The sequence below is a fragment of the Miniopterus schreibersii genome (genome assembly GCF_964146895.1).
Source record: "Miniopterus schreibersii genome assembly, chromosome: 8".
Classification (NCBI taxonomy): Eukaryota; Metazoa; Chordata; class Mammalia; order Chiroptera; family Miniopteridae; genus Miniopterus; species Miniopterus schreibersii.
Genome location: NC_138109.1, coordinates 11755835 through 11777438, shown reverse-complemented (window position 1 = coordinate 11777438; position 21604 = coordinate 11755835). Strand labels below are relative to the sequence as shown.

The window sequence follows — 21604 nt, the reverse complement described above, 5'->3', positions numbered from 1 at the left end:
CACCGCTCCCTTGAAGTCACCCTCGGCCCCACTCGCGGCAGATGCAGCGCGTGAGCGAAACGAAGGAGAAGATGTGAACAATTCAGCGGACTGTGACCCTGGGAGGCCGGAGAGAAGGCGAGAGTCCGGAGGCGCCACGAGGCGGAGCCGACATTCCCATGCAGCCGCCGCCAGGGGCCGCGGGCGGCGGGGCGCGCCGCGCGCTCCGGCCCATCCGTCAAAGGGAGACACTTGGGCAAAGTTGGCCCCTCGCCTCCCTCCTCCCCCAGCCCCCGGCCTTTGCTCCCCATTTTAACAGACAGTTCAAATTCTCCCCCCCTGCCCCCCCCCCAAAAACAACACCAGGTCGAGTCGGGGATTAGAAAATTAAAAAAAAATATTCGTTGGCGATTTCTTTCCGTTATTGGTTCTCGGCTCCCTTCCGCCGGGCCCCCTTCCCTCTTCATAAATAAAAGTCCGAACCTATCAGATCTCGTTCGCTGCCCCCTCCTCCTCCTCCTCGTACTCCAGTGGAGCACTTTTGCACAACTTACCCAGAGAATCCCTCGCCCCCTCGCCTCCCCTCGCGCCCCGAAACCCGAGAGGCACCTTCCTCCCTCCCCGCGTGCTGTTCTGGGGGCGGGGGTGTGAAAGCTCGTGTGTAAGGGAGTCGCTGGCGAGCGTGGTCCGGAGAAAGGCGTGGAGAGCAGCGCCGAGAGGAGGGGGGCAGCGGGAGCGAGAGGATAAATATATAAATAAATACGAAAAAGAATCCAGTCCGCAGCCTCTCGGCTCAGAAACTTTGGCCCGGAGCGCGGGAGCGCGGCGCGCGCGGGTCCCAGGCTGGGGGCCCTGACTCCGGCCGCGTCCCCCGGGTCTGCCCTGCGCATCCGCCCGCACAACTTCTGGCCGAGCGGGGCGGGCAGAGGCGGACTTGGGGTTGGCGTGTTTGTTTGTTTGAACTTCCCCGTCGCCACCTTCCCTCCCCCCAACCTCCTCCCCCACCTCTCCCCCCCCCCCCCAGCTTCTGGACGCGGAGACTGCAGTCGGGGGTGGGGTGGGGGGGTGGGGGTAGGCAGAGTGTGGGGAGGGGAGCCGTAAGAGGTTAAAGAGAAAGAAGAAGACGGAGGAAAGAAAGAGATCGCGGCGGGGGTGAAGGGAAAGGACGGGAAGCGATTTTTGCCGACTCCGGATCCGTCTCCGGCGCGCGCGAGAATGGCGGCGCTTCCCGGCACAGTCCCGAGGATGATGCGGCCGGCGCCCGGGCAGAACTACCCCCGCACCGGGTTTCCTCTGGAAGGTAAGATCGCGGGGCTGGCCCCTCACTCCAACGCCGGGAACTCGAGGTCCTCTGAGAGGTGGCAATCCCCGGGGGTGGGGGGTGGCGGCGCGGGCGACAGCGCGGGGGTCGCCTTCCCTTCTGGGTCCAAGTCCCCGCGCCAGACCCAGGAAGTTTTTGGAACCGACACTTGTCGGGTTTCGCGTGGATCGCACTGACCCTCGGCCTCAGCGTCACGGGTCGTGGGCTCTGGCCTTTTACCCGCAGAGCCGGACGCATAGATTGGGGCTCCTAGTCCATTTCGGGTCCTAGTGAATTTCAGTTCTTCCCACTGTTTTCAGATACTTTCTCTCCCTCGGATACTTTCTCGGCTCGGTGCGTTCCCGGGCTACAGGGCTTGCCACTCTTGTTTTGAATGGTTTCTTTCACCTCGGGATGGTCTTCCAACCCCTTTTATTTCGAAATAACCACCAATGTACGGTATTTTATTTGTCGAAACGGGGAACGCCGTCCGCTTCTTCCAAAGCTGTTGGGCGTGGAAACAAACTAATTCGAAAGAATAAACAGTAACGAATTCCCCTCCCCAAACTTTTCATTCGGGCTTCCGAACTCTGGAAATCTCCCAGGACAGGACCCCAAGATGCCAAGCGGGCACCGCGATGTGCGGACAAGGGGAGAGCGTTCGTTTTGTAACGTGTGCTCCCTAAAGATCCAGCACCCGGGGGGTGAGCAGAGCGGACCGGCGACGAACCCGGTTCCCGGCTGGAGACGGCGCTGGGAGCGCGCGCCGCCGGGACCGACCCTTTCCTGCGTTTTTGTTTTTGTTTTCTGTTTCAACTAACGGGAGGTCTTCGACCTGTCAACTGGGAGACCGTTCGGCTCCTGGGGGTAGGTAGCCCAGGGTGTCAAAGATCCGTGGCTCGCCAGAGGTGCGACTTTGTGTTTTTTTTTTTTTTAATTACTCTTCTTGTAATCGTATGAGCCCTGGGTGCCGTGAGGCAGGGGAGAGAAGGCTGGGAGGAGGTGCGCAGGCAGGCAGCCCGCGATCTGGGGAGGTGGGGGGGGGTCCCTCTGGCAGCGAGACGGCGCGGGTCCCTGAATTAGACGGAGGCGAAGAGAGTGGCTCCGTGATCAAGTGCGCGCGAGCAGCCACGCAGGCGGGGAGCGCGCGAGCCCGGGGATTTGCCGTAACCCTCTCCCGCAGCCAATGCCGGTGAAACAGGCGGCCGGGACGCGCGGCGGATTAGAACAATATTTGCCCAACATGACGGAGAATACTGAGGAGAGCCGAGCGCCGGTCGCTAAAGAGGCTCTTGAATATAAAGTTGGGTGCTCGAGAGCTCTCCAGCGCTAATGGCATAGCCCGCCACGGAGACCGAGGGACTCTGACTTGGCGACGCACGGTTTCTGATTAAATCCGAGGGTGGCTTCAGACACCCTACTTTTACAAAGAGAGGTGGGGGGACCGGGAGAGCGAGGGGGGGAGGCGGTAGAAACAGCTCAGCAGCCCGAGCCTCTTCTCGCCTCCCCCCTTTCCAATTATCCTGCCGGCTCCCTCCACCACGGGGGCTGTGAAATCGTCCTAATCTGCCAGATCTCCGCAGCCGCAGAGTCCCCAAATTGCGGGGATCCGGGCCGGATTAGTGTACCGGGTGCCCCCCAACCTTCTGAGAGGAGACTGTGTAGGTTTTGCATTAAGGCTTCTGAAGCAACACACGCTTCCCTCCCCAGCACACACCAGGAGTGCCTGTCTTCCTGGTTCCCAAAGTCGCCCACACCCAGGGACTCCGGCCATCTGTGTACCAGCCCCTCCGAGCCTGCAGGGACAGTTCGTGGATTTCCGAAGCCAAGCCGGTATTTCAGTTAGGAGACGGCCCGCAGTGGAGTATGTCCCCAAATCATCCTAAAACGAAATTAGAACTTTGAGAGAGGTTAGATGCAAGGGGTGTCCCTAGAGAGACAGCCAAGTGTCCCCAGGGGCAGCGGACGACAGTGCTATGTCACACAGTCCTCAGCTATTCAGTCATGGGTAGGACAGTTCTGTGTCCCAGGCCGGGGCTGTACATACGAGTAATCAACCAGCCCCTTCTGGCCCCCAACAAAATGAATCAGTCTTGACGACTTAGAGCATGGAACTGACCAGATGGGCCACATCTCACCCAGTGCAGGCGTCTCTAAGAGGCAGGCAGCCCTGCAGCCCAAGCTGCATCGGGGGAACAGAGAACCATTGGTCCCAGAGCCTCCAGACTCCACCAGACTCGGCCTCTGCCTCTCTCCCCTTCTCAGAGCCGTTCAGATCCCCCAGGTGTGTCCACATTCCGCTCGGTGTGGCAGGAGTGGGAATGTACAGCAACTGGGGGACTCTGGCAGCCATGACCCCCTCTCCATCCCTGCAGGACCCTCCCTCAGCTTCATGACAATTTTTTTTTCCTGTTTGCTCGACTGCCACGGCTCCAAATGTTGGAAACTCAGAGCTGTCAAAGGTCTTGGGGCTCGAGAAAAACCGGAGTCAGGGGGTGTACTCAATGTATCCTCTCCCTGTGCCTCTCTCTTTCCTCGTCTCCCCTCCCTTCTCCAGTGTCCACCCCGCTTGGCCAAGGCCGGGTCAATCAGCTTGGTGGGGTCTTCATCAATGGGCGACCCCTGCCTAACCACATCCGCCACAAGATAGTGGAGATGGCCCACCATGGCATCCGGCCCTGTGTCATCTCCCGCCAGCTGCGTGTCTCCCATGGCTGCGTCTCCAAGATTCTCTGCCGCTACCAGGAGACCGGGTCCATCCGGCCTGGGGCCATCGGTGGCAGCAAGCCCAGAGTGAGTGTCTTTGCCATAGAGCTAGCAGTAGGCTTCCAGTGGTTGGGGGATCCTGGCTGTGACCCCTCTCACTACCCTGTGTCATCCAGTAACACCGATGGCTGTATGCTTCTTACGGAAAATACAGTGGGAGAGTGTCCCCACCCCCAGATATTCCTCCCCACTGTTTGAATTTCTCAGGGATGGGAATAACTGAGGTCTAGGTTGCCCAGGACTTTGAGGCCAATGAGTTATTCCTGGGCTGTTTCTACATCTGTCCCGACCCCCTATCACCATCCCAGATCAGGGATAATCTTCCCTCAGTCTTGCCTGAAAGAGTGAGGAGGGGGATCCTGAGGGTCCTGGTTTGGTTTCTGCTTCATTATCTATCTCTACCCTATCCCCACCCCACCCCGCTGCCTTCCCGGGAGCCAGAACAGGTTTCCTGAAAGGATAAAGCTAATTTCGGAAGGAGGGCATGGCTACCCGAGCCGCCAGCCTGGCCTGGGGCTCCTGGGAGGTCGATATTAAAAGTATCTCCCTCCCCCCACCCCATCTTTCCACTCCTCCTCTCCCACCTCCACCTCTGAAGCAGGTGGCGACTCCGGACGTGGAGAAAAAGATCGAGGAGTACAAGAGGGAAAACCCAGGCATGTTCAGCTGGGAGATCCGAGACCGGCTGCTGAAGGACGGGCACTGCGACCGCAGCACTGTGCCCTCAGGTGAGAAGGCAGCTGAGCCAGCAGAGCTTGCCCGAGCCTGACCGGGGCTCGGGTGCGCGGGCTGGATGTGGGCAGAGGGTGGGTGGTGCGGAACTTGGAGAAAAGTTGGGAGGGAAAGAGAGCCAAAGGGCAGAGAGGGAATCAAAACCGAAAAGAAGGAGGGAATCAAAACCGAAAAGAAGATGGAAGGAGAGAAGGAAGGGAGGGAGGGAGGGAAGGAAAAGTTAACCTATACTGTTGGGTGAGAAGGGGAGCTCCCTGGTCACAGAGGGGCGGCCTAGAGATGGCTTTGTCCCAGGAGGTTTGATCTCCGTGGGCCCCCTGGGCCCCCTTCTTCAAGTCACCATTTCTGTTCTGTTGCTGCCACCAACCACCAGTGGGTCTCAGATGTAGTGGCCCTGGATCATGCTGCCTGTGAGAGAGAGGGGGGGGCCTGGGTGTGTGTGTGTGTAAGTGCACGCAGGGCTGGGGCACACCTGAGCGTGGGCTGGCATCGCCGGGGCTGGGGGCCTGCCTCCAGGGAGGTCCCGGGGAAGTGGGTGTGGATGTGAGTGCGCCTAGGGCACAAGCGTGTGCGAGGCCTTGTAGAGGAATGCGCAGGTGGGTGTTTCTGCGGGTCTTGCCACGGTGTGAGTGCCCTGGGTGTGAGGCTTTCCCTTCGGTGCCGGCTGTACTCGTGCCCCCGGGGAGGTGTAAATGCTTAAATGTGGGCTCGAGTCCCCTGGCAGTGTGTTGGGGGAAGGAGCCTCAGGCCTTCCTCCTGGGGGCCCAGGCGCCGGCCCGCGCTCCCTGGCCCCAAAAACTTATATTCGCTCTTTTGCCTTTGAATTTCTGAGGTTTAGTGAGTTCGATTAGCCGAGTGCTCAGAATCAAGTTCGGGAAGAAAGAGGAGGAGGAGGAAGCAGATAAGAAAGAAGATGACGGTGAGAAGAGGGCCAAGCACAGCATCGATGGCATCCTGGGCGACAAAGGTAGGGAACCTCCCCGGGCCGCAGAGCCCGCATTTCCCCCGCACGCTGGTGTGCGGGCCAGCGGTCTGCCTCGGTCGCGCCCGACTGGCGGGCAGAACTTGAGCAAGGAGAACTCGCAGCCCCGGGGCAGCCAGGAGCCTCTCAGGGTTTGTGGAGGGCGCCCCGTCGGTGCACCCTGAAGCTGGGCCGGGAGCAGAGCCCGGGCGCAGAGGCCTCCGAGTCCCGGAGGAGCTCGGCTGCAGGTTAGTGCACCGGCCGCCGCTAACCACGCGCCCAGCTTATCCAAGGACTCGGGGACGGTGTCCTCCGGGGCTGGTGTTTTGGTTGCAGGTCCCAGAGTGGATCTATTATTTATAGGAAACTTGGGCAAGGGGGCGGGGGTGGGGTGGGGGCGAGGAAGGAGGGGCCGGCCTGAGGCTCCCTAAATGAATTTGTTAACCAGACCCGCACACTCTCTCTAAACGGTCCCTTGAAACCCTGCCTGACAGTTGACTGACCGCCGCAATCAATAAAAATTAGCGAGGGCCGCGTGGGCCGCTGCCTCTCATTTCCGAGCTGCCAAGGCCCAAACCGAGACCATGGGGAGTGGGGAGGCAGATGGGTGAACTGTTAAGGTGCTCTCCTCCGGCCGGGCCACAAGTTGAGGCTAAGTTCCCAGAGCCTGCGTAGGAGGATCCCAGTGAAGGAGAGAGATTGGGGATCCCACACCCTCTTCCCCTTTCAGTGCCGCTAAGCGTGCTGGAGCCTAAGCCCAGCGCTCTGATTTTCCAGGAGACAAGCGAGTGAAGGCGTTTATCTTTCAAGCTCCCGCGTGCCTGGGAAGGGGGTTTGTGCTTTCGTTTATTGATGCGGGAAGTTTCAGGAGAAGGGAAAGTCCTTCCTGGATGCCACTTCCCCTCGCAGTTGTCTTTGAGACTCGGTAGGTGTGCGTGAAGGAAGGCCGTGGGGAGAAACAGAAATGGAAGACCCAGAGTCACAGACTAACAGGGAAGAAGCAGGTCCCCAAGTGCACACGCAGGGAGGCAGCAGTAAAGACAGTGGCCGTTCGAACCTGTAAACAGTGGCTTTGGGAAAAGTGCGGAAACTTGGAAAGAGCATGTTATGTTCGAGTTTCCTGCCAAAGGTTTCTTGAGGCCCCCTCTCCTACCCTCCTATGAACTCCTAGCCCAGGTCTCTCTCCAGTTTTCAGTTGTCTCTCCCAACCTTGAAGATGAACTTCACAGACAAAGCCCAGCGAGGCCCAGCCCCCACCAGCTTGGTTGGAGGGGGAACCATGGAAGGGGCAGGGGCAGCCCCTCGTGAGAGCAGCCTGGAGCTGGGACAGGGCGGGCTATTGACATTCAGGGCCCCAAGTGGAACCCTGTCCCGCCAGGGACAAAAGGACCAGGGAAGAAAGGGAGTGAGCTGTGCCTGGCACCCCGCTGTGCGGGGCCTGCAGAGGGGCCTGGGTCTGTAGCAGGAGGGGCCCTGCCCTGCCAAGCAGCTCCTGGCAGGCGTGAGGCTGCCCAGAGCCCTGGCACCCCTGGTTGGGGGGGGGGCGGGGACCCAGTCCTTATTCTAGTCTGTACTTAGTTGGACTTCTTTTTTGTGGGGTGGGAGACAATAAAACTTGAATAATCTTTCCCACCAAATACCGCACAGCAGACTCCGCTTCTGGGAGATTTGGTTTTATTTGGAGAGACTTTTTTTTGGAGGGGGGTGGCGGGGGTATGTCCAATTCATCTTGTGAAGAAGCACAATAGATTACTTTCTTTTGAGAAAAAAAGGAAAGGAAGAGGATGTGAAGATTTGTGATTTGGGGAATCCCTTTGACTCTACTGAGCTCGGGGGTTTCCAGTGCAGGTCTGGGCTTACAAAACCAGCTAACAGGCCACTTCGCTAGATAGAGGTTTTTCCTGCAGCAGAACCAGGAAGCTCCGCGTCCCCAGGGTTGAAGGAGGAGCCTGGCGGTTCCAGATGGGAAGGCTGAGAGCACAGGCACTGAGAACGCGGAGTTGCAAAATGAAATGAAAGCCGCAGGCCTGGTCTCCGAAAAGCCTCGCAGTTTTTGAGTGACAGTGGGCATGTTGGGCATTGTGACTGCGAGCTGGATGGCCCTGGAGGTGCTCGTGTCTTTCAGTGCGATGGTTTGCCCGTGGGCTTTTGGATTGGAGTGCTTCGCTTGTATTCTGAGGAAGTGGGATTCTGCGTGGGTGTGCAGTGTCATTGTAGATGGGCGTAAACGGACGGTGTGCCGGTAGGGTTGTCTTCCCGTCTGTGGATAAAGCCTCTCAGCTCCTGATGTGGTACCCCGGCCAGTCGTGCCCAGCTGGAACCTCTCATCTCTCTCCCAGGCCCCAGACATCTGTTTCATGGCCAAGTTAAAGGTGAAAAGGCCTCTGAGCCTCCACCCAAGTCGATCAGGTGGGAAGAGGCAGAGAGGTCCCATGGGCAGAGCAAGGGCGGGGTGCACATCCCCAAACTTTGTTTTGGCCCCTCGCTTTTGACAAATGCTATCCCCAGGAGTTGCCCCACTCATGGCGGGGAGCCGCCGAAGAAGGGGTTTAAGAGCTCTCCTCTTTAAGCGCTAAAGAGAGATCCCTCCCTGAGTCCGTTTTTTCCTATCGTCCGCTCGGCATTTAATAACGTTAAGACTTATTAGAGCTGGTAATGAAAACTGGGACTGCTGAATAGGAAACTGTGTTGGAGAGGGGTGTAATAGCTTCCAGGCATGGTAAGAAACTATTTATCCGCAATCAGTCCTCACTCTCAGAGTTTGAAGCACAAACGTTAAGTTGAAGGGTTTTAAAGCAGATTAAATTGAGCTTTTATTTCTGTGCACTTTCATCTCTGAACAGCTCACTCCTGCTCCCCTTGGGCTGATATTCATGAGGCTGTTCGTATTTTTTTTTTTTTTTCCTCTTATCCTTGTTAAGACTGAGTTATTAGGATTGTTGGTTGTGAGAATTCGCAGACCACTGCGGATAGGGGCTCGGGCCATGCTCTGCTCACCTGGAGAGGGAAGTGGACAGTTCCGTGCCCTTACCTGCTGGGACTCTCTCCTCCATACCCCTTCTCCGAGGATCAGGGGACAGAGAGGCCAGGGACTTGGCCAACCAGGAAAGGGTTTGAGGAGGGATGAGAGAGAACAAGATTTTCCTAACCTGAGCCCAGGAAGACTCTTGTAGGAAATTTGATAGGGGTTTGCACGAACCATCCTTCTGTGGGAACTGAGGGAGTGACTGTGAAGAAATAAGCAATAATAATAAAAAGCGATAGCAACAGTAATAAACAATGAGAGCACCAAAGCCTGGAGCATCTGACAGTGTGCAAATTTAGGCTGAAACTGACCAGATCAGACATGGGGCTCCGCAGCATTGTTCTCCCAGCGGAAAGCCTGGCAGGGCCACAATTAATATGAAATAAGGGAAAAAGTAACAAGGTTAAAAAAGAGGAGTGTGCATTTTCCTGAAGGGGTGGTGGTGCCAGTGCCAAAGTCCATGGGAGAATTTGCTGATTTCCCCCGTATGAAAGACCATCTGAGGTGGGGGCCAAGGTGTGTGTGTGTGTGTGTGTGTGTGTGTGTGTGAGAGAGAGAGAGAGAGAGAGAGAGAGAGAGAGAGAGAGAGATGTTTCTTCGCATTTTTCCTTTATTTTTAAAGCGGCAAGCTTACAGGTGTGCAGTGGGAAGCGGAGAAGGCTCGGGAAGGAGGGAGAGCCCCGAGTGGAGTGTCGGTTTTAGACACTTGTAAAAGGAGGTGGGAAACAATTTAATTTGGCAGCAGCGGTAGCTGCTAATGCGGTTTTCGGTCGTTTGCTACACAGGAGGAAGCTGTTTTGATTGTGTGTACAAGGACCTGCCAAATTTAATTAGGCTCCGGGGGAGCGAATGAATAGGGGAAGGGGGGGCACGGCTCCCCTCAGCCCACACCGTTTTTTTTTTTTTGGGCTTCACACCTGGAAGGGGCATTGTTTACCGGATAGGAAAGGCCGGGGAAGGGAAGAAGGGAAGGGGAGGGGGTCGCAGAGGGAGAGGGGCCTTGGAAGGGGGAGCCAGGGAGGAGAGGGAAGATAGTCCATTTATCAAGAAACAATCTGCATTGATTTAAACCAACAAGTTCCCTCCTCTGTAAATGTGTGTTTAGAGAAAGGTAATTGACACTCCACCAAATCAAAGGATTACCCCGGGTTGGCAATCTAATCAAACAGTCCAGGCGGGATTTGAAGCTGTTCAGAGTGGGATCAGCTTCGCATAATGGGGGCTCGGAGGAAGCTGGGAGGGTGTCAGGCAATTCCCCGGCCTTAGGCAGCGCTGGGTGGTGGGTACTTAGTGAGACCCGAGGGGGAGAGGTGGGGGCGGGGGCTGCGCGGGGCCCTAGCGCTGGGGGTGGGGGTGGGTGGGGCGAGCCGCGGTGGCGCTGCGCGCGCTGGGGACGCGCGTCCCGGGGGAGGGGGCTCCTGGCGAGTCTTCGCGGGGCAGAAGAGACTCCCCCTTTCTCCCTTCCACCCCCCCTTCAAGAAGCGAGAGGGGGCGGAGGGAGCTCAGACAAGGGAAGAACAACAATGAGATAACTATTACAAAGGCAAACACTGGCGCTCGCGCGCGCGCTCGCAGCCCCAGAACCCGCGGCAAGTAAACAAAGTCCGCCAACTGCGCGCCAGATAAACTCGTGCCTAAATCGAGTGTGACGGGGCCGGGAGAGAAGAGACAGAAAGAGATAAGGTTGGAAGGGGAATGAACGAATATAATCTAATAGACATTTACAAAACAAACTTGAAACAAGGGAGAACAGGCGAGCGGAGGGTAATTATCCGCCCCAGAGACCCAGGGAAGCCGGTGGAGCGCTGGGGGTGGGCTTGGGGAGCGGAGCCGGTGGGGGAGCTGTGCGCTGGGGGGCAGAGGGGGGGGGCTCTGGGACTCCACCGGGCCCCGGGAGCGGGCCCCAGGGGTGCTCCAGGGAAGGGCTCTGCTCCCAGATGGAGGTTCCAGCGCAGCTCCGTTCTCCCCGTCGCATTTCTAAACAGGGTGGCGTCCCCCCGCTGCCAGGGCTTGGGAGTTTTACTTTCACCTCCGGGCCCGCACCACTTCACGCCGGCTGTTTCCAGGCGTTTGTACCTAAAAGACTCCCGTGCACGGCACAGCCTTGAGAGGAATTAGATATTTACCCGTTTGAAATAAGCCTGGCTGAGAGGAGAGAGAGGAGAGAGAGAGAGAGAGAGAGAGACATTGGAAATGGGAGGCTAGGGGAAGACTTCACACGAATTCATCACTAGGAACGGCGGAGGGGGAGATTTACCAGGCAGTATTGGGAAGTTATTTAGATATTAATAACACATTTTCCCGAGGCGCGACCACGGCCGCCATCTGCGCTGCTCTGCGAGCTATTTGGCTGGGTGAAATATGGGCGTCTCAAATGTTGGGAAGAGATAAGGCAATCAGACTAACCCTGGTCCTAAAAAAAAAAAAAAAAGGCATCGCAGCGTTAAACCCGGATTAACCTCCCCCACCCTCACCGCCCCCTCCCCTTTCGCAGCTTTCCAAATTTTTCAGTAGAATTTACATGGAAGGATTTAAAAGCACATATAACAAACGCTTTAAAGCAATAAGGTGATTACTTGGGCTTTTTTTTTTTAAAGAATTTCTGAAAATGATAGTTGTTACACATGGTATGATATAGAAGTAATATTATATAAAAACCATATATAGTTTTGTCTAGGGAGAAAGGGCTGAACAAATGAGGTTTCCTTCCAGGTGGGTTGCTTCTCTGGAGTCCCTATTTGCCGTCATCAGCAAACCTGATGAGGCTTCATTCCCGATGGGACCTCAGGGATACAAACGTGAAGTGTCCCAGACCCCTGGTTCCGGCCAGCACTAGGTCCTGGTCTAAAGCTAGACACCCAAGAAGAGACAGTGCTTGGTGCGGGGAAGCCTCCCTGCTATTAGGAGCACGGAATAGAAACCCCAAAGGGGAGGTTCTTCGGGAACTTTGGGGCCCTGAAGGCCAACACAAAGGGGGGGGCACATTCCATGAATTCCAGAAAAAAATAGCTGTTCTCCCTCACCCACTCCAGACTAATGAGGTAATTAGGAAACGCAGTTGGGGTTGGGGAGGAGAGGCGGTTGGAAGGTTAGGATGCGCCCCTCAGTTTTTGCTGCCCTAAGCCTTCCCTTCCCCCAGCTCTTGACTGAAAAGAGGAAAAAGGTGGAAGTGGGGTCAGTGCCTTCTGACCTGCTCTGGAGGGATTGGCCCTGGCTGGGGTCGGGCAGGGGGAGGGAGGCAACTCGCCTTCCCAAATCGAATCAAGGCAGAACGGTGACCTAAGGGGGAAACTTCGCCATTAGTAGATAGACCTTAACAAAACTTCAAACAAAGTGGGGGGGGGGGAGGCGGTGCCTGGAAGGAGTCCGGAGAAAAGGGGGGGAGGGGGCCTGGAGGAGGGAGAGAAGCGGCGGAGGGGAAAGGGGAAGCGGGGACGAAAAGGAAGGGGTGTAAGCCGGGCATGTCCAGCGGGGGTCTGCTGCGCCAGGGACTTCAGCCCTAGGGGAGAGGAAAAGCGTCTCCAGCCGAGGCGGCCTCGGGAAGGAGGAGGGGAAGCTGCGCGCTCCCCTGGCCGCGCTCTGGAGAGACCCTCGAGGGCGCTCGCCCGGCTGTCCACCGGGCAGCGGAGTGAGGGTGGGCTGCGAGCCTGCTGCCCATGGATGCACTGGTTCCCGTTCCTAGACACTGCAGGGTCATCCTTGGTTTCTTGGGTCCTAGGGGTGCGCTGGGCCCGAACCTGGGTGGAGACCAAGAGAGGGATGGGCAGAGACCAGGGAGCCACAGAGAGTCAGAGGAGAGAGACAGACTGAAAATTCAGCCTGAGAAAGACCGATCGCGGGCGGAGAGAGTCTGACTAGAGCGTTTGCAGATGCCGAGAAAGGCCGAGGGGCCCAGGGAAGCCCGGGACAGCAGGAAGACAAAGAGACAAGAGTCCCCGAGAGGCTGGCCCTGGGACTGGCAGAGCAGGAGAGGCCGCAGGACCCGGAGACCGCCGGCGGGAGCGCGCGGGGCCGAGGGGGCGAGCGCGCCGGGCCCGACGGCGGCGGGAGGCGGGCGGACGCTGTCGTCCTTTTGATCATCCGCGGCTTCCCCTTATCGGAAAGCGCTTTCGGTGACACTGGCACAAAGGCAGTTCATCATATTACAGCGCGGCCCGGAGGCTCGCTGCGATCCCGCCGCTTAATTAGAGGCGAGCGAGTCGGGCCAGCGGGGCGGGGGGGAAGCCGACCCCTAGGCTGGGGCCCCCCGGCTCCGCGCACGGACCCGAGGCGCTGGGAAGGGGCTGGCCCGCGCGCCGGGCACGGCCGGGACTCGGAGGGACGCGGGCGGGAGGCCTTATTTAGAGCGTTGCTGAACAGACAGGCCAGTCCAGGTGTCACTGCTGACGGAGCGAGGCTCGCGGGCGTCCGGTGTTTTGCAACCACCCCTAACAAGTTGGCAGCTTTGGGAGGGATGGCGCGTGGGCCACCATCCCCTCTCCCCAGCTTTAGACGCTGCAAACCAGAGGGTAAGGGTAAGGTTTCCACGTTGCCCCCGCTGAAGGCTTCAAGCTGCCCTGGGTCCAATTCACACCCACCAGTTCCCGGAGGTTGAGAGTTCGATTCCCTCTTCAGTTGGCCTTCTCTCCCCGTCTCCATTCAAACCCCACTGTGCAAGGCGGGAGGGATCCTGAAGGGGCAACGTGCATTGTGGTGAACCCAGAAAGTTTTAGCGTGCATCCTGCCCCCAACTCACTAGCGATGTAATCTGGGACTAGTTCAATCTCTCTGGGTCTCTCTTTTCTCCCATGAAAAGCCAGGGAATTGGACTAAGACAGAGATTCTTACCCTTTGGGGGGGATCCTGATAAAACCTAAGAAACTGGTCCTTCACACATGTTCATACAGGCAGAATTTTGCAGGCAGTATAAAGGGTTCTCTGGTCTTGTAGGGGGCCACACCCCATTAAAAACTCCACAGATGCATGGTTTTTGGTGACTCCAGTGTTCTTGAGGGAGCTTCTGATTCCAGCATCAGGAGCCCTGGATGAGGCAATGGATTGGGATATCGCGGTGGCATGAGGCTGAGAGCCTGCCCTCAGCCAGGCCCTTGCAGCTTCCTCCCTTTCCCAAAGAGACAGCGCAGCCCATTCCCCCCCCACGCACCTCCATTTGGTTGTTGGAAGGGTCTTTTCTGAGGTGGTTGTATGCAAAGGTAAGCACAAATACTGAGCTTCCCCTTTGCCTGTAAAAAGAAAGCAAAAGAAAGAAAGGGAGGGAGGGAGGAAGGAAGGGGGAGAGGAGAGAGGGGAAAAAGAAAAATTTTCTAATGGGGGCGATTTTCCTGATTCGTTCTGTAAAATTTTTTGAGCACCTACTATGTGCCGGCGTTGTGTTAAGTGCCCAGGAATACCTGAGACAAGAAGGTTCTTGCTTTCATGGAGTTCTGAGCCAGCGGGTTGACTCAGAAAATAAATAAGCCCACAGTAAACAGACGTGGCCCAGTAGGTATGTTTGTGCGGTGTTACCCTAGCGCCTGCCTCCTTGCCAGGCTGTCTCTGTGTTTGGGTGTTTGTGAATAGTGTGTGTGTGTGTGTGTAGATCTGTGTGTGAGCACAATATCAGGATGTGTTTGGGGCGAGGGCTGAATTTGGAAGGCAGCCCCCAACCTGACCTCGGGAGTCACAGGCGTCAGCCAGGACCTCGAAGCCACTCTGGTTCGAGTGAACAGAGGAGGGAGGAGCTGTGGGCTGCGCGGGTCTCCGGAGCCTCTTGCCTTGACAGCGCTCTTTGTCTGAAGCCAAAAAAGACTGAGATCAAAGAGGCCCCAGACTGAACCGAAAGAGGGGTGGGGCTTTGGGCACAAGCCTAGCTTGGAAAACTCCACCCTGAATTTTTCCGGGGTCCTTTTGGTGGGACCCAGATGCAGCCGAGCCCCAGACAAGTGGGCAGCAGCCTTTTGGTGGGGGCCTCTCCGCGGACCCAAGCCTCAGCGAGGGTGACAGGTGGAGAAGGGACCACTATGGCTGCAGGTTCAAATTCAGCCCAAGAGTCTCAAGGTGACTGGGGAAGGTGGAGAGAAGGCAACATCCGGGCAAAGTTTTACAGGCTTTATGAGTGGATGTGTGTGGTACTGTATACTTTTGCATGGAGATTGTGGGTCTGGGATCAAGCCCCGATTGTCTGGAAACTTGTCCTAGAAATCTGCACCGGGTTTATCTGGGCTGCATAGACATGAACATCAGATTCAAGCTCTAGTTTGTCTCTGGAGCAACAATTCGGGGTTGATAGGGGTCAGGGGAGCCCTAAGGAACCTTCTGGAACTCTCTGGTTCCCAGCATAAGCCTGTAGAGGTGCTTCATCTCGGGTGCTCCCATGTAACCATGGACACCAGAGAGGGGTTGGTCCAGAGGCTGGAAGCTTCCTCTGACTTTTCACTAAGACCCTTCCTCCTGGGCTCGGCATCCCTGCCGGTTTTCTACCTTGCCTGCACTTCTTGAGCTTGGGTTCACCCTTCCGAGGGTCGAAAAGTCCCAGATAAAAAGGAACTCCAATGTGTGTGGGGGAGAGGTGCCTGCAGCTAGGAGAAACCCTTTTCCTCTGCTTTATGTCCCCCCCCCCCTTCTATACCCCTTCTTCCATTTTCCCTCCAGCTGCCTGCAAATGCCAACATTCAAAATCTCCGCCGGAGCCCTCCCATGTTTGCTGATGGGGAAGGTTACTGCACCGTTTTTTTCCTGGGACTTATTGGAAGCGCCGAGAGTGAACCCTAAGAAAAGGAGTCTGGAACTTTCTTTAATAAAGGGGGCTAAATTTCTCTCTCTCGGGAGATCAAACTGTGTTGGGTTGGGACTTCCCTTTCCTTGGTCTGTACAGGCGACACCCAAGAGGTGCAGCTGGTGCGCCAGGCTTGGTGGCTATTGCCACTGTGAATGCCCCTTTGCGTCTGTCTAGTCCTTTAAAAACCTCTTGCCCTCCCCGCCGCGTTGGTAGGTTTGAATCCCGGGAGCGCAACCTCTGGGGTGGAGCCTTGCGTTGGTTACTTCGGGTGCGGGAGCCTCAGTTTCCCTATCTGAATCCTGGGGTGAGGGCCTCCCCTCCCGCCCGGGCGCGGAGGAAATGAGCGCAGGGAAAGCGCTCTGGAAACTGGTCGGCGGGCGCACGGAGTGGGGAGGGAGGCTCGGCTCGGAGAGCCCCCCCCACCCCCCGTCGCCCCCTCCCCGCCGCCTTCTCCGCAGAGTCCCCGCTCGCGCCTCAATGGCCACTTTAGAAATACAAACAACTTTAGAAATAAAGTAACCAAACCCCCGAAAGGGGCTTTGAAGGGGCGAATGCCTGGTGGCGCTTTACTATGCTGTGGGCCGGGGCCCCGGCCTAATCCCGCTTTCATTTTCACCGACGGCCGCGGGGGAAGCGCTCCGGGCCTCCCGGCCCCTCAGGAGGCTGATTAGGCCACAAAGAGCCCCCATTATCCCGAGAAGAAAACCGGGGGGCGGCGCGGGGCGGGGGGAGCCGGGGGAGCGGCCCGCCCGCGCCCGGGCTATTGACTTAGTGGATGAAGTCAAGAGCGGGCGCCCCGGGAGCCCGAGGGGGGGGCCGGGGCCGGGGCGGGGCGGCCGAACAAAACAGGGCGCACAAAACCCGCCACAAAACCCCAGCTCCGGGCGAGGGGAAGCCGGGCCTGGCGGAGGGCTCGTCTGAGCGTCTGCTGGGTCAGCTGTCCCTGCGGCCCGCTGGGGGGGGGGGGGGCAGCCCGCTTCCCCACCCCCGGAGTCGGTGGCTTTTTTGGGGGGCGGGGGAGGAAAGGAGAAAGTTACAGCCACGGAGCAGGCTGCTCCGTCCAGGGCTGTGTGACCTGCGCGCGCGCTCTGGCGCCCAGGCCTTCCCTTCCTCCTCCGTGACCCGGGGAAGTTGGGTCCAGAGGGCTCCAAAAGTCATCGCAGCTGTGGCCACTGAAGGTCTGTGACCAGTGATGTCTGGTGGGCAGAGGCAACTCCTCTGAAATGCCCTAGAGGAGGTGCCTGAGGGGGGCCAGGGAGGTGGGGATGGAGGAGATAGAGGAGCACTCGGCCGGCCAGCCTGAAAGATGTGGGCGACTTTGAACGAGGTGCCCCAGGAGCCTCAGTGTCCCTGTCTGCAAAATGGTCCCACGGATGACAACTTCAAAGTGCTCTGGGAAGCGTTAATATAATTACGTAAAATGTAGCGCAGATTGAGAGGCTGGATGAATATCCCTCTTCCATCCCTTCCACCGCTGCTCCTCCCCTAAGGCTGCTTTCCATCTCCGGGGTGGGTGAGGTGAGGACAGGTACTGAGCCACCCGACATGAATAGCATCCTTCCTTATCTGAAATAAGTAGCTCCTGTGCGCAGCTCCTCACTCAACAGCCCGCCAGGGGAAGATGGTAGAAACAAGCCAGTTCTGGGGACCCAGCAGCCGCTCTTAAATGAGTTCCCACCCCTCCCAGGTAGAGGCCAGGCCACTTTGGTGAGCAGAGCGGGAAGGTGGGGGTGAGCACTATGTGGTGATTAAAGGAGATGGTGGAAACATCTTCCAGGTATAAAGGAGGCAGGTGAGGGTATGTGACATCCCCCCCATCACATCCCCTCCCCAACCATAGCTATCTCCATCCTCTTGAAATAGGGGAGGTCTCAGCCCTGATGGATGACCTGGAAGTTCTGTGAAGGGATCTGGCTCTTCATTTGTTCATCCCCCCAACTCTTTATTAATCCCTACTTTGTGTGGCCTGTGCTGAGTTAAGGAGTTAGGACTTATTCCAAGGGCAGTAGGGAGCCAAGGAGGGGATTTGGGCAAAGGAGTGATGGGCTGAGCAGAGAATGCACTAGAAGGTATGGAGAGACCAGCTAGGAGGTTCATACTATGACACGGGGGGGGGGGGGGGGTTTACAGAGGGTGAGTAGAGGGGTGTAAAGAGAGGGCAGCCCCAGCCTGAGGTGGGAGGAGGGAGGGAAGCAGCTGTTGCCAGACTCCTCCTACCAGATGTCCAGGTGTGCTGAATGTGTGGTTGGCTACTAGGTCAATTAGAGGGACCTTGGAATTCCTTTCCAGGCTGAGATCTCAAAGGGTGAGTCAGAGTGGAACAGGCCTTAGAGGTCACCTGGTCATTATAGATGGAAAAGCTGAGGTCCCCAGGACATGGCACGAGTGAGCCCGAAAGAGGGAAAGGTAACGGGACTGCTGGCAGCTGCCCTGGTAGAAGAGGAAAATAAGCTGAAGTCTTGCTTCCAGGAATTCGAAGGTGAGGGCAGCCATGGGAAGTCCGGCCCTTCCCCATCCCCGCAGCCCATTACCCTTTGTAAGTTCCATTTCACAGAGGGGGAAACAGGCACACAGATTAGCCCAAGGAAGTAGGGGGAGGAGGAGCCTCTCCTAATAGGGTCGGCAGGACTGGGTGCCTTTACCCTAAGAGGCCTGAAGGGCACAGCCCCGCTGCTCTCCTTTGCCCCCATCTGGAGGGTCGCAGCCCCAGCAGCCCCACCCACCATCCTTCATGAACCCTGGATCCTCAGGCCCAGGGGAGACTGTAGCTCAAGCCAGTACTCCCACTACCACCCAAGTCCCAGCACCTATGGCCACTTATTGGGGTCTTGAGACTGACAGATGCCACAGATGTGGCTTTCTGAAGGGTCTGCTCATCTCTGGGAAAAGTCCTTGTAGCAGCAAGGACAAATCAAGCCTAGCAGTATGGTGGCTGGGGTTGGAATTCGTACCTTCCTGTGAGCGGCCCTGGCTTGCCCACTAACTGCTGTGTAACTCTGGACAAGTCACTTCTCTGGTTTTTGCCCCTTTGTCTGAACAATGGCAGGGCACAAGGAGCCTGGTGGTTTTTAAACTGTGTTCCGTGGCACCTTGGGGTTCCGAGCAGGAGGTGATGCAGCTGGTGAGGCTCCTTCAAGCTCCGATACTCTGGGCATTGGAGGCGAAACGAGCGCGCTCCCTGTGGGTAGAGGAGATGGTGAGCCAGGGCTTTGTCCTAGGAAGGAGCAGGATCACCTCCTGTCTGAGGCTACTCTGGAGGAGGGGGAGGAGAGAGACGCTCTGTTTACGCCTGGAATCAGAGCCCCAGGCTGTGGTTATTGGTCTTCAGAGATAAGCTGATATTCTTATCTGGTGACAAATGATTCCCCTCCTCTTCTATTCCCCTGATTAGAGAACTTTCTCTCCTGGCTGGGAGGTCTCTTTGGGGAACAGGCATGGCTGGGCTCCAGACACTGGGCTTTACCTGCCCAGATTGCCGTGTGAGCAGGGGAGGCAGTTACCCTCTCTGCGGTTCATTGAGGGACTGGTGGGGTGGCTGGGTGGCAGCGTCATCCTGGCATGGTCCTGGAAGGAAGGATCAATGCAGAATGTGGGAGATGGAAAGACCTGTGAGCCTGCAGGGCTGAAAGGTGTGCCCCAGAGTCACTCGGGTGCTTTTGCAAAGCATGCGACCTGGGCACTTCCTCTATTTGGGACGTCTGAGGGCAGTGGCCCTTGGATAAGCTGCCCTGGTTGAGAGCCACTGGTTTGTGCAACATCCTGTTTTACAGATGGAGAAACTCAGGCCCAGAGAGGGGAAGGGACTTGTTCCTTGTTGCACAACAAATCAAGAGCAGAGTCAGAACAGGGACCTGATTTCCAGACTGTTAAACTAGGCACCGTGGATGGAACATTTTTCCAAAGTCGCTGGGTCCCTCGCTTTTAAAAAATATGTATTATCTTTATTGATTTCAGAGAGAGGGAAGGAGAGGGGGAGAGAGAAAGAAACATCAATGATGAGTCATTGATCGGCTGCCTCCCGAATGCCCCCAGCTGGGGATCGAGCCCACAGCCTGGGCATGTGCCCTGACTGGGAATTGAACCGCAATCTCCTGGATCCCAGGTCGATGCTCAAACGCTGAGCCATGCCCAGCCAGGCCCTCGCTTTTTATTATTGTCCCCTGCAAGGGTCTGACCTGCCAGGAACAAGGGAGCTGACAGGGCCAGACTCCCACCTGTCCTGCTGTCCCCGGCACCCGCCCACACCCTGGGGTTGGCCTCCCAGACAGTTGCTTTCATCTCAACTCTGGGCCCTCAGCCCTTACATCCAAAGGCAGCCTCAGGGACACAGAGCACTGGACTCGGAGCCAGTGAGACCAGGCACAGCCTCCCTGCTGTGGCTCCTCTGAGCAAGTCCAGTCGCTTCACCTCTCTGAGCTTTAGTTTTCTCATCTATCCAGTGGGGGTAAAAATCACAAAGGGAACAAATGAGTTAAAACACAGAAAAGGTGGCTAGCACATAGGAAGTGCCTGGTGAAAATGGGATAGAAGACCTGAGAGTAATTTGTGCAGAACAGATGACCCATAAAGGTTTCCAAGGTGACTTCCCAAGTCAGATGCACACTGTTCCTCTGTCAAGGGCTCGGAAATATATATGCACATAGTTCTGTCATGTTTTAAAAGGTTTATTACAAAAGTAATATGTGCTTGTAAACTTTCAAATCAGGAAAAAAGTATGTGATGTTAAAATTGAGAATTCTCCCTGTGAGGTAATCTTGTTGAGTTTGGGAGGGTAGCTGTCTAGATTTACATCCATATCTATGTTGTATCCATCCATCCATCCATCTTTCTAGACATAGATGTAGATTTAAAGGAAAGGGGCATCATGTCAACTACTTGGGCACTAGAGAGGCTTCTGGGGTGACCAAGAAGCCTCAGAATGGAATTCTCAGTCATGTGTATGTGTGAGAACATATGCATTTCCCTGGGCAGGGAACCTTAGCTTTTCCTGGGCCTCATAGGACCCAGGGTCCCCAACAGGGTAAGCATCCTGAGCTGAGATTTGCAGGTGTTTGTCGTCGAGGAGGGGCAAGCAGAAGCCCCCTCCCCCAGGCCCTCAGTGTCGTGTCACGCCTCCCCCATGCACCTGCCAGGGCTTCCGGCCGCCTCTGCTTCAAAGCGCGGGCTGGGCTTTACCTGCCTCGCCTCTGAGAAAAGCGGCCAGGTCTGAAAGGGGAAGTGGCATTTCAGGCGCTTAATTAGACCCAGGACAAGAATGGAGGCTGGCTCTGGGGTCAGGCCAGGGGAGATTGTTGGGGGATTAACACCCAGGTAAACCCATCAAGGCTCACCGCCCCTTGGCAGGAGGCAGCGAGAGAATCCTGGGCCACAGTGGAAAGGCCGGCCAGCAGCGTGGACTCACATTCCGGAGGGGGGTGCAGGGAGGGCAGGGACAGAGGAGAAGGGAGGGCCCCTCCGCCTGCAACCTCCGCAGTCCTTCTTTCCCACCCCATACTATTGCCCCAGGAAGGTGGAGCTAAGACTCCCACTTTAGTCTCACAACAACAATGTACTGAGTACCTACTGTGTGCCAGGCACTGTTCCAGGGCTGGGAATACAGTCTCGAACAGCACAAGGCCCTGGTTTCACGGAGCTTGCATTTGTCCATGGGCTGAATGTGTCTGCCCCCATTTTACAGAAAGGAGAAACTGAGGCTTAGAAAGGTCAAATCATCTGCCCGAAGTCGCCTAGCCAGTAGGTTGCTGAGCCAGCCAGGACAGTCAGGGCTGCCTTCAGAGCCCAGGCTCTTTCTCCTGCTCTCTAGGAAAGCTTTAAGTGACAATAAAAGGTTTAAATGCCATCGAGAGGTGATGCCTCCTTTGGTCAGGGGTCTGGAGGACGTGTGCGCAGTCACGTGCTCATTCTGGCACCTCAGCCTCTGTCCATTCCCTGGGCCCCCAGCCCGGCCTTGTTGCACGAGGGCCTTTCTTTTCAGGGATTGCAAATATGCCAAAGATTAACGCCCGCAGCTGGCTGCAGCCTTGAACAATGGGGGGACCGAGGAAGTGAAGAAATAGCCAGAGAGGCGGGCAGCCCTGTCCAGAG

The 21604-nt window shown here is 56.9% G+C and overlaps 1 protein-coding gene across 3 annotated transcripts in view; it reads left to right on the top strand.

The window, feature by feature from the left end:
* Positions 1–1128: 1128 nt before the first annotated feature.
* Positions 1129–21604, top strand: part of PAX7 (paired box 7) — a 93084-nt gene continuing 72608 nt past the window's right edge. Inside the window, exons 1-4 of one of the 3 annotated variants that reach the window (XM_081144885.1) lie at positions 1129–1279; positions 3837–4072; positions 4647–4773; positions 5610–5744. In XM_081144885.1, the coding sequence (XP_081001011.1) occupies positions 1195–1279; positions 3837–4072; positions 4647–4773; positions 5610–5744 (583 nt within the window). In that variant the 5' untranslated portion in view covers positions 1129–1194. Of the gene's footprint in view, positions 1280–3836; positions 4073–4643; positions 4774–5609; positions 5745–21604 lie in introns of all 3 variants that reach the window. The other 2 variants (XM_081144886.1, XM_081144884.1) reach the window with 2 other exon arrangements.